Genomic DNA, 12983 nt, shown 5'->3' on the forward strand with positions numbered 1-12983 from the left:
GGGCTTAGGCTACGTAGTTTACTTTAGACGTATGCGCCTAGATGACAAAACAACGAATTTGCTCCGCGCCCTGCGCGTGGCACGGATATAAAAGTGCATTGCACTGTGGTCTATCACTTGACCCAGGTCAAATGATAGACCACAGTGCAACGCACTTGTCTTTCGCGCGTACTCAAAATTGTATAGTTATATCACGCGTTAGGACTGTGTGGACTAAGAGATCAGCGAAACAAAATGTCTTATCATCATAGAGTGTAACGAACTTTTCTTCTCAGGTGATGTGATGGGCAAAACTATGCTTTATCCCGTGATCAGCTCTTGACCAATCCTATAGCAAGATTCTTAGTATGTGGAATATAATAGTGGCTTAACCACTTGTGTGTTAGAGTGCTGACTGGCACAGAAATCCCATAGTGCTTTTAACACACTGTCCAAAGTCCCCTACACAGATAAGGTTAAGAATATGCGCCAAAACACAATTATTGTGACCTTGATTGATAAATAAACAAGATGCGACTAATACAATAATATTTCATGTACAACTAGGAAAGGTACAAATGTAGCTTTCATGTTTTCAGCAATATCATTCAAATTCACAGAAGATTGATACATTGTAAGTGTGACCATTTATGAGCTCAACCATGGGAATGTTTTACATTTGTACACACACATGCACATTCCACGCACAGATATCATGTAAGAGAGTGCTTGTATTTGGAATCGAGTGAGGTACTGCTGCAGTGTTTGTGACAAAGTTTTCTTCTGATACACTTTTCAAGACTTAGACTATGAAATTTATGTGATATATGTCTAATAAAGATATCAAAGCTCACTATCCACAAGTTCAAAACATATGCTCTATAATTATTTTATGGTATGAAGAAAGCAAGCAGCCCTGATCTCCTCAATTGTTTACATATTCATAATCTTCAAAATTTGTCTGATTGGTCATCGATTGATGATAGCGCCCTCTGGAGGCGAAATCTTGGTTATCTTCTGTCAGTTGCTCTGTTGTGATCTTGGGGGCAAAGTTCTGAGAGGGGACAACCATGTGCTCTGTTGAGGGTGGTGTGCGCCTGTAAAGTAAGAAACAAAAACAAACAACCAATGCAGATGTGAATGAAACAAGTACATCAGAAAGGCAGTGCTGGGGGAAGAAATTTATAATATTTTCTAACCAGTCATGTTCCACATATTATGATTGTGATTATGATTATGATTATGATTATGATTATGATTATGATTATGATTATGATTATGATTATGATTATGATTATTATTATTATTATTATTATATTTATTTATTTACTTATTTATCTATTCATTTGGCAATTCAACATAAAATACAAGCAGACAAAGAATACAAACAGATAATCATACTTATTTCCTCACATTTTATAAATGAGCAAATGATAAAGACAGCACCAAAATGATTGCAAAACATTGCAACATGTAACTTTTAAAGACATTCACAGTAAGAGGACAAGCATTTCTGGCTGTATGGACAGCAATGGATACAAGTCCAAAGGAAATGGAGATCCACTGAGCATCTGCATATCAAACTTGATGAGCTGCAAAAAAAGGTTGTCTTGACATATCTTAGTACTAAATGTGTGAAGGAGCATGCATTCTTTTTGAAAGAAATGGAGATTGTGACATTGTATTTGTATTTTCTAGTTAATGTTCACTTAAAATACAAAGAAATGTAACAAGAGTCTCTGATTTTTGTGCAAAAGTTGCTTGCAGTTTTATTTTTTGTTTGCCTTTTTGATGCATCCTATGTCAAGTGTAAGTGAAGGAAATGTGTATTCATCATAATGTAGATTTGTGAAATGCCATTATATTTCATGCTGTGTACTATTCTACCATCAAATTTGATTATTTATACAGTAAAATCCTTAATAAGGAAGTTGGATTTGCTATTAAAACAAAACACTCTTGGAACAAGATGACTCTGCAGGTTCCAACCCTTGATACATTTTTGATTTTGTACCTTGATATAGTGAGAAACCTGATATAACAAGGAAATATTTAATACAGTGGACTCGAGTTATAATGAAGTCCTCAGGACCGTCAATTTTCTTTCGTTATATCGAATTTTCGTTAGAAACAAACAAATAAACAATAAAAAACATATAGAGGATAATGTTGCGGCCTGAACTTTTATTTCGTTGTAACCAGAATTTCATTATAACCGTGGCCGTTATAACGGGAGTGCACTGTACGATGATGTGTGGATGTCAGCAATGTATGACAATGAATCTGAATGTTTGAGACAAATGCTGTAATTACAACAATGCACACTAGTAAAGACAACAAGGCAAAAGTAATTTATATAAATCTTTATTACACATGTGTCAGCTACATCCATTGCACAAGAAGTCAACGAGATTTTCGACTAGCTGTAGCAGGTGGAAACTGCTCCTTTCTACTAACAAAATAATAGAAATACTTTTATCTATGATACAGAAATTCAATATAGTTTGCACATTAGAAATGTTGCCTTAATCCTGTAATAGCAAGTGCATTAGAAATATGTATGGTACATTGGTTCTTTGGCAGTCAAAATCGCTAAACTATACAATGTACCATGTACATGGTATTTCAGCTATCATGGTGACTTTTAATTTCAGTGAGACATTGTTTATTTTTAAGTATGAATGTGTAGCATCTGCAAAGAATTTCAAGACATAAACACGTACAAGCCATTTGCTATGAAATAAACCAGATTATGATCCACCGGTGTTGGAGACAATCATAAATTTAAAATTTACCACATAGAAAGTGAATACATTTATGTAAGTTGCATACACAGGAATTTTGACAATTACATGGAAATTATGCAATCTCTCATGGCAATCTACCACTGTACATACAGTTCTATATCATACTGTCACGTAGCAAATGTCCCAACATAGAGAATTCTTTCGTGAAATTTGTGAAATTCCTTTGTGTGACCTTAGTATTTTTAAGTAAAGATGATATTACATAAACATGAAAATATTTCCCAGGGTTAGGGTGATACTTTTTCACAAATTTGCAAAAATAACAATATGCAGATTAATTTTGTATTTTGCTAGCATTGACTTACATATGCATTTACGATGAACAAGATGACATTAAGCCATATAAAATATATGCGAAATTCATCTTCACTGACTAACATATAAAGGACTTAATTATGTGAAAAGTTCCTCTACTAAGTTATAGATATTGATAAAATTGGTACTGCAGTTTTACAACAGAAAGCTATGTCACATCTTGACAGAACATTCTCATTTTAAATCCATAATCACTAGTAGAAAATAACCACATAAAATGTACACTGTACGTTTATATTGAGATGTCTCCAGAGAAGTCATCAAACATGGCATTGACGATTTCTGGACAAATCTGAACTTCCAAGCTGGTGTTTTCAAGCCTATGATTGCTTTCTTTCTTGTTGTGTGGCTGGTCACTTGAAGTGAAGTGGAACAAGTTTAAAGCCACTACTTACCACTTGCAGATGAAAAAAAAAAAAGCTTTAGTGCTTCAAAATAGTTCTAAAAAGTAAGTTAGGGATAGAAACGACCAATGTAAAAAATGATTATCAGTATAATCAATGTTAAATATTGTTGAATATAGAAAATGTGAACAATAGTTTCATTAAAACAGTTTCCAGAATAAGACGCCTAGAGTTACTGTATGATTTATTGAGAAAATTAGTGATATCTCCTTATATTTGGGGCTCTATTTCAACATATTTATATGGTAGGATGTTTTGAGATACAACTGTACAACTGAACTTTACATGTGCATCAGATGTGATGAATTGAACATTGTTTTTTTTTTTTCTACAATCACTGCATCCTACAGTAAACAGTGGCTTAAATATATAATATGATTAGAGATTGTGGGGTCTGGAGAATTTCAAAAATACCACAATCAAATTATTTTCTGTGATTTCCTGGAAATTTTAGTGTAAATGCAATATGAGATGACATTTGTGAAGTGCATGAAAACAAACTTTAAATGTAGAGTTAGTTTCATTATCTTACTTAGTAAAAAAGGAATACCTACAGAATCAAGCATAGATTTATGGTGATGTCTGCATGAATATTAACCATTTCCAACAGCAGATTTGGTACACACATATCATAACCACAGCAAATCCACACATACATTCAGTACTTTAGATCAAGGGTTTGACCTTTTAAGTAATGTGCAAAACATAAAAACTTTGTCTGTAGATGAAAGTAAGACAGAAAAGGTGAAATTAAAAAAAAATCAACATGCCCAACTGCAATATCAACTGACAGTGTCTAGCTTTCACTATTATCACTGGATATTGATGAATCTCATTTTGTTTTGACTGAAGGTGAAAAATTACTATATCCTGCAGCATCAGCAGCATAGATTGAATGAATACAATCTTGTGGTATGCTCCAATTCTTCCTGCTTTAAAGTTAATCACAATAAGTGCAATATTTTGGTGGCTGTATTTTCTGATTTGCTCCCATACCACAGATTCATAAGTTGCAGATTCAGTAGTACAAAGTCTTAACATGTCAGATTCATTTGTAGTAAGTCCAAACATTTACATTTTGTTGTCAGTATAGTGTCGAGCATCAGTAATTGGTATTCTTCTATGACAGCGTGCTAGAAAAGCAATCCCCAACTTTCTAACAGTGCAAAAATTTTTACTACATGCAGCTTTTCTTGTGAAAATCAATGCCTCAATTTAGAATCTCAAACCTTTCCTTTTGAAGAACAATTCCAGACAATGTTCTAACCTTTCAAACATGTTCAAATCATAGTTGCAATGTAATGTTTTATAATTGATTACAAATCAGGCTTTGGCAGTTTCCATCGATCTTCCGCGCAGGGGTGACCACTGTACAGTTGTTGGGGAATACTACTGCTAGGGCATGATCAATCATCACATAACATTCTACCAAACCACTACTGAATGGGGTGGGTGCTAGAACAATTTCATTTTGGATAAAAGCCATGTACAGTGTACTACTAGCATCAAAACTATTTTAAACTGTTGATCTCAAAATACTCTAAAATAACTGATTATCCTGGCAAATAGAATCAGCTGGATAAGTTTCTTGGTAGACCGTTGTGATATACTGTAAGAAAATTCCAAATGGTGGAAGATGAATCTGGAGTCCTTCTGGGAGGTACATTTTATTTTTAAAGTTCCATTACTTTCTAAGTTTATGTCTCATTTTCATGAAACTTCTGTCCCTCTGCTGGTACGGTTTTACTCTATTCACGACAGCATCTTGAACATGGTGTGCAATATTGCACTTTTAAGCTGTGCACATGTACATGTATATTGCACGAAATAAAAACCTATTACTGGTACACCTTTGATAATAGAAAAATTATATATAAGTAGCTTCTCTTTAATCTTAAGTTCAGAAATCTTTTGAAATGCAGCCTTCTTCATGATGACATCACTGGTCCTATACACCTTTATCACACATACAATGCAGCATACAACATTGCTGTTGCCAAATGTTACAGCAATCTTGAAAACAAAAATCCATCACATCTCCGAATATAATGTCAATCAAGACATCTGCTCCTCCTCTGTGCTCCACCAGAATTCTCACAGTAAACCATCATAAAATGCTATTAAAGGAGGAAAAGGTCACATGAGGTAAAAGTGGATGTTGTGACATACACACAGTCGTCAAATATCTGGGCCTTGTGTCACATCTTTGTCTTGAAGTAAAGGCTCAATTTCCCCTTTGACAAGTCCCTTCTCTTTCTGACTATTTCTCTCCAAACGATCTACAGCGCCCCCTGTGAATATCTCTTCCTCCGACTCGCTGTCTGGGGCGTGAATGGCGGACAGAGGCTGGTCCTCCACGAAGCTGTTGCCGTTGACGACGGACGAGTGGTGGAAGCGGTGGCGGTCCGCAAAATCCTCATTGTCCTGGTTGATGCTCGTCTCCCTCATTCCCAAATTGTCGACGATTGGAGTTAGGACCATCTGCGCTGGAGGTGGTGTGGCCCTGTAGAGTAGACATTGGGAAAGACACTGGTGGTTGTGACTTCAAAAAGGGCGCTTGTGTGTCTGGACAGTGTGTACAATGTTACATGGTGTTTTCTGTGCCAATAGGCACTCAAACCAAGGGGTAACACCTTGGAACAAAATCAACATTATAATATATAATTTTTTTTTTTTTTTTTTCAGTCGATTCTTGCCCTAATATGCTTTAATTGCTAACTACAATTGGTACATCTTGACCAGAAATATCAACATAGAATTGCTGCAAATATCCCATGGAAGTCTTCCAGTCCGGATGCAAACAGCAACATGTTATTTAATGACTAGATTGATCATATGTATACAGTCTTTATAATATCCAATCTACTACTTTTAAAATGGAAATGAAAAATGAAGCTCAGAACCAAAACTAATATATTTGAATGTTAGTGAGTCATCTACAAATAACACAATGAGTATATTACGTGAATTGAAAAACACATTTCTCTTTAGTTTGATATATAATTTATACATCTTTAACTCCCTCAATGGCTAATGTGTATACGTAGAAACCAGTATCTCTATTTCATGAACCTCTCTCCACTAAAATTAATTCAAGCTTAGAGAATATTCAGTATAAAACTTGTTTGTTAGACAAGTCTTTCAGCATTTCTCTTTGGCACAACACTCTTGCAGCTATGAATTTTACATCATTTATCTCTTCTTTTACAAATGAAATTAAATAAAAAGTAAAGAATCTACACAAACCCTTCCAATTCTGGAAAATAACTATAGTAGCTGGAGTAACAGGTGGTCATGAAATAAAGACTGGTGTTGCAAGGAAGATTATATTGCATGAAAAGCTTTATAGAAGTTTAGAGAAAACTAAACTATAGCTACATGGAGGCTACAGTGCTATGCAACTGAAAAATTAAAAAATGAAGAAATTTAGGCAAATGGAAAATAAAAGTCAAGAAGTTAATGTACTTACATCTGGGTACTTGTCAGAAATACCGAAACCGGCAACGAAAGAGTTTGAAAGCCTCAGGACCTCAGCTAGGAAACCCATCACCAAAGTTGCGCGCTCCGCGAGCATTGAAATCGCACCATAGTTTGAATTTTAACAATCTCTTGCTCAATGCTATATCTAGTGCTGTACTCAGGGTGTGTTTCATGATCTGTGTAGGTTATTGTACATAGTAACATACAGAGGGTATCGAGTTATTATCACAAATTATAATACACCTACAAGTTTTGTAGATAGATCCTTGTCATTTGATTGGTTGTTTGATAATGGTCAATCGTTCCATTTTACTATTACATCATCATTCGTGCAATTGTGGCTCCATTTATCGTGCATTCTTGGATCAATACGATTTGCTCCGTTGCATGCACGCCGAGAGCCCTGAACACTACGCATGTAAAATGCTAATGTTTGCAGTGTGTACTTGTATGCGACAACGCGCTGCGCACTCTCCCGATCTCAGAATCCCGCACATTCTCTCTTGTTTCTAAATTCATAAAATATCAAATGACAAGGATCTATTTTAATTGTTATAAAAATTAAATAAATACTTTTCATTCGTGCAATGGATAGAACAGTTCATTCCGTGAAAGATGAAATGATCCATTGCACTCATAACCAATCATTAATTGTATAACATTTGCAATGATGGCCTGCAAAGATATTTTACGCTGATGGAAAAATGTTCTTTTGTGATCACGTTCTTGCCATTAGAAAGAGTAATTCATGCAGTCCTTATACAGTGTAGCTATTAAAGTTAAAAAGTTGCCTCTTTTGCTCCAATATTTGTTCCCACATTCATCTGAGGTGTGCCTCATTTAGCAATAAGTCATGGCTTAGTTCTGTTTTATGTGTCAAGTCATTTTTCCTCAAGAAGTGTAACTGGAGGTATCAGAACTGCGATGCATTAGTACACTTGTCTTGCGTACAAAATCAATGATGAAAAATTAATGATTTGCTACCTGTGACAGTTATTTTGGAAAGAGGATTCATGAAATTCACCATCAAAACCCCCATCATCACCATCACCACCACCATTAGCGCATGCATTATAAATGAACCACTTGCAATGTTAAAAGGTAAATAAACCTCAGCCTATAGCATGCTACCATGACAAAAAACAATTTCTATGAAGCATTATCATTTGCCATTTCACATCCATTCCATTCTCTCTATTTCCATACAATATCAGCTCCAAGTACTTCTCTCTCTTTCTCACCCCCCCCCCCCCCCCCCCCCCCCCCCCCCCCTCGGCTCTCTACATTACACATTAGTACAATACAGACCCCAATTCATGATTTTTTTTTTAATCTTTTCAAACTGGGCACTGATATTACAATGTATACTACATTTATAGTGTAACAAAATATGACAAAGTGTGACATCATAACCTTTCATTGCCTCGGAAGCTGATTTCCAACAACCTCACAATGCTCAAATACCTGTGAACACAATGCTTGCCAGCAATGCTCATACCCCATTCCATTTCAGTTTAAAGGGATAGTACAGTATTGGTGGAGATGAGAATTGGGCTTTTAACTTGTTGTGAGATACCAAGAAAACACTTATGAAATAGTACAGAGCATGCCATTTTAAGAGGAATTCCAAGTTTATGTGATGAAAATCGGGTTTGGAATGACTGAAACATCCACAAACAAAGTAGAACAAAGTGATTGTAATAAAGTGTGGGTCCCACACTTATTACAATCGCTCTGTTATGGATATCTCAGCCATTATTTCAAAACCAATTTTCATCAAATAAATGTTGAATTCCTCATGGAATTACATGCTCTTTCATATTTCATAAGAGGTTTCTCATTATCTCACCATGAAATGTTAGAAACCTGAAATTAGATCTCAACCAAAACTATACGATCCCCTCAAACTCACTGCCCAAAGCTCATGCTCATGGCATGACTGGCATAAAATTTTCTGAAAAAAAAAAAAAACACGTACATGTATACACGGTTCGAAAAACAGAATGTTTTCCAAAAGTGCTCGTATGTTGCTGTCTAAGAACAGTGTGGCACACAGGGGGGTTATGCCATGGCACACATAAGGTTAATATTAATATTTTTTATAGTTTTTTGTCTTTTACCATCCTCTGGACAGTAGGTCTTGTCAGCAACATTGCTTTGTTGTTGTTTTTGTCACTCTCACCTCACATCTCACACTGCATATCCATGACATCTTGCTGAGATATAAATTTGCTTTATTGTTTTGCATGCTTTAACATGTGAAAAGCTTGAACAGGTGCCAATGTATCTCTCCAAATACACATATCAGTAGTATAATTAGAGTGGTTGCCTGATATATACAGGTGTAGATGCTTTGTTTGTTTTGCATGCATGAGAAAGAGAAAAGGTTGAAAAAGTGTAAATGTTCATCTCTCCAACTACACACATCTGTGTGACAGTGGTCCCCAAGATATGATTTGAACATGCATGCAATTTGCGAAGAGATAAGATGATCATGAATTAAACATAAAGGCAAAGAAAAAATGATAATGATCTTTGTGACATGTCACTGGAGTGCCTCCGTACCTGAACAGCCTCTGGCAGAGCGATTTTATCCACCGAAAGAACTGGAAGTCTGCGATCCCCGGTTTGACGCCCGGATTGGCCTGCCCGATGTAGATGTAGACGATGAGATAGACACAGACGTTGGCAAGAGCGTAGCCCCACTGGATGGCAAACATGATTGCAACAGAAACCACGGCCTGAAGGGAGAATGACGACAGAGAGAGAAAAGAAAACTTTTTTAACATTTCCACATATGACTGCGCAAACAAGAATCTCAATTTAGTATCTAACTCATCACAATCAAAATCCAGTGCAGCCTCGATATTATGAGGTGGTATAATGTACAATGAGGAATGTTCGCATGCATTTTAATTTCCCAAATTTCGGGAGAGGCAAGATTTATGAAATTAAAATGCACATGAAAGTTCTTGTCTACACTATACCCATTGAATGTTAGAGGCAACTCGCCAAAGTTTTATACCGCAAAAAAGGCAGTCGGCTCCAATTCGCGAAAATTTCACGCCGCGAAAATATTGTGTTTACGGTAGAGCCAGATATGTGTACCTGACATAACATGGTAATTTTGCCGGTCCCATTCCTTTTGAATACATTCTTGTGTGTTTATCCATGACAAAAGAAGGTACCCAATATATCATTATTATATCATAATTCTACATGGGAAATCTCCAAATTTTCTCATGGAAAAAGAATAGTGCTTGAACTTCCACTCAATCACTGTAGGTGTCTATCATTAATTTAATCGTTTGCGTAATTGTCACATTAGTCCCTATATGTGAGATATCACACTTACAAAATACACACGTATATGGTGTACAAGTATACAGAATGACAACCTTGATGGGGGAAATACGATGTCTGCCATCTGTGCTACTTACCCCTATGAGGGAGACCCATCTGTTACAGAATCTTGAGTACCACGACGGGGGCATTCGAGTTATCTCGTGACTGAATGGTCCTTTCATCTCTGAAAATGAAAACAAATCCATAATCACGACTGGTTGTCGATGAGTGTGATTGTGCTCAAGAAAAAAAATTTTGTGAAATATTCGCTATTATTGTGACTTAAAAAAACTTGTGATACCATTCTCAATTCTGTTTCATATGTAACACATCACAAAGAAGTCTACATAAATGTATGCTGAATCGTAAGTCATGGCTTCATTATACGAACACAAAAAATGCAAAAATTTTAACAGATCTGACTATTAAATGTATATCAATTTGGAAAATTATGGAATTAAGGAATGATCCTACTGTTTCAATTTTACCAGAGCTTTGTTCAAAATTATTCAGTCAACAGAAATGATACACCATGACTGTAGGCTAGATAGAAAGTAGCCTGAGATACAGATTTAACTCTTTATGTGCCATGGTGGAAACCCCCTGTGTGCCACGTTATTCTGAGACACGAAGGTAGTCATGCTTTGAGAAAGAATTCTGTTTTTCCAATTTGTATAACTTCTACAAATTTCTGTTAAGCTGGACATAATGGTGAGCAAAGTTAAAGAGGAATGCCAAACTTTGCTTCCATATACAATGTATGACAGTTCTATTTTCAATTTTTTTCTTTTGAATCACCAGTGGCTACATGTGTGACCCTGCACTTCAAAACAAACAAAAAGACGCCAGACATGAATTTTTAGTTAAGACCATATTCTGAAAGAGCAGACTTTAAGCGTTAAAATGATGTATAACTCAATTCAAATGGACTCTCCTAACCTATCTAAATATTGGAAAGAAAGCACAAACTCAGGAAAAGTGTGAACTGAGAAAAGAGGCTCTGAAGTACAGTGTCTATTCAAGCGCTTAATCTTTACCAAACCATGCTGGCTGTGCGATGAATGGGACAAAAAACAGGAAGTAAACCACCAGAGTAACAACAACGAAGGGATTATCAGATTAAAGTGAAATTAAGCATGCCTCATTAACACATTCTGTCTATAATTAATGCCAACTTTCAAAGCAGTAGCACTATCCTTTCAAAAGTTATTAGAGTTGAAAGTGAAGAGTGTGGACAAGTTTTTCAGAAATGAAAAAAGGATTCTAAAGACACACCTAATCACACTATTCCACCAAAAATGTTCGAGATAAACTGCTAAAAAAACACACTTTCCTGCCCGTTTTATTATATCAAATTTTAGCATTATGTAAAAGAAGACCCGCTCTTTCAGAAAATATGAAAAAGTCAAGTTCGGCTAGGTTGACCCATTTCACTTATTTTCAGTCCTCATGCAAAATCAGTGTGTGCGACTTTATGTTCGTTTTGAGGTGCACGGTAACATATACTGTAAAGGCATGACTTTTGCATAAAATAGAGACAGAAACTTAGAATGTACACGCAAATTTAGTTTGGAACACCGCTTGATAGTCAATCACCACATAGAATGCCAGCCGTATGTGAGAGGAAAAAAAGCGCGAGAAACGCTTTGATTGTAATGTGGGATTAGCGATTTATCGATCGGTTTTGGCGGCTTTGTTTGTTGAGCAGAACATGCGAAGTTGGCACGCCGTCGACTGAGTCGGACGTGCGAACGTGGCACATAAAGAGTTAAATAGCGTAAGATTTAGAAAATAAGACTTTTACACTGAGTAAAGTGATCTTTTCACATGAAAGAAACTATAACTCATAAAGTATTAATCAATAAAACTATACAAATACATAGCTTAAGTATCTTTAGATCATCCAAAGCATATTTTATCACAAAGACAAGCTTGAACAATGCAATGTTTAGACAACCTCTACCAATAAACCCATTACATAGTCATCTTTTGTAAATCTTGCATACACGTTATCTTGACTCACCCTTCTCATCTTGGTTGCTAATAAGTGACTCCTTGTCGCTGACGCCTACCACTCCTCCGTACTGGCTCCCACCATTCTCAAGTGATGCGTTCTTCTCGTTGTCGCCCTCTTTCCTGGCGGCGGGCGACACGCCAAACGCCTTCTCCGCCTTCTCGATGTCCTTCTTGAACTCGTCCAGGGAGTCGCGCCGCTCGTCCGGCTCATTGACGAGGGCGCCGTAGGACATGCCGCCGTCCTCGCGGTTCTTGTCAATGACGTGGGAGAGGAGGCTGTCCTTCTCCTTGCGGCTGGGGTCGCCGCCCACCCGGTCGAAGCTCATGGCCAGGGAGAAGTAGGCGTAGTCGATGCCGGCATAGGAGAGTAGGAAGGGCATGGTGACGATGGGGCCGAGGTAGTTCACCTGGCCGATGAAGATGAAGAGGATGGCGATGAAGCAGACGAGGAGTTGGGCGATGACCGGCTCCTTGTTGGGTCCTTTCTGTGGGGACAACCATCACACGAACATCTTAACTACTTGAGGACAAGCTGATTTTGCTATAACACACATTTCCCATAGACACCTGCCTGAGTATACACAGGACTTACTTTTCAACAGGCTACAGATATGCTTTAAATTTCACCCTTGCTCTC

General features: G+C 36.8%; 1 protein-coding gene across 3 annotated transcripts in view; it reads right to left on the bottom strand.

Moving 5' to 3' along the window:
- Positions 1-220: 220 nt before the first annotated feature.
- The window catches only part of LOC139714281 (solute carrier family 12 member 8-like), a 55373-nt gene continuing 42610 nt past the window's right edge, over positions 221-12983 (bottom strand). For 2 of the 3 annotated variants that reach the window (XM_071625997.1, XM_071625999.1), the window contains 4 exons: positions 12354-12831; positions 10426-10514; positions 9551-9726; positions 5041-6008 (listed from right to left, as the gene is read on the bottom strand). In XM_071625997.1, the coding sequence (XP_071482098.1) occupies positions 5684-6008; positions 9551-9726; positions 10426-10514; positions 12354-12831 (1068 nt within the window). In that variant the 3' untranslated portion in view covers positions 5041-5683. Of the gene's footprint in view, positions 1077-5040; positions 6009-9550; positions 9727-10425; positions 10515-12353; positions 12832-12983 lie in introns of those variants that run through there. The other variant, XM_071625998.1, reaches the window with a different exon arrangement.

Source organism: Diadema antillarum, unplaced genomic scaffold (genome assembly GCF_040938485.1).
Source record: "Diadema antillarum isolate AM-2024a unplaced genomic scaffold, OU_Dant_1.0 seq00002221_RagTag, whole genome shotgun sequence".
In the NCBI taxonomy this organism is placed as follows: domain Eukaryota; kingdom Metazoa; phylum Echinodermata; class Echinoidea; order Diadematoida; family Diadematidae; genus Diadema; species Diadema antillarum.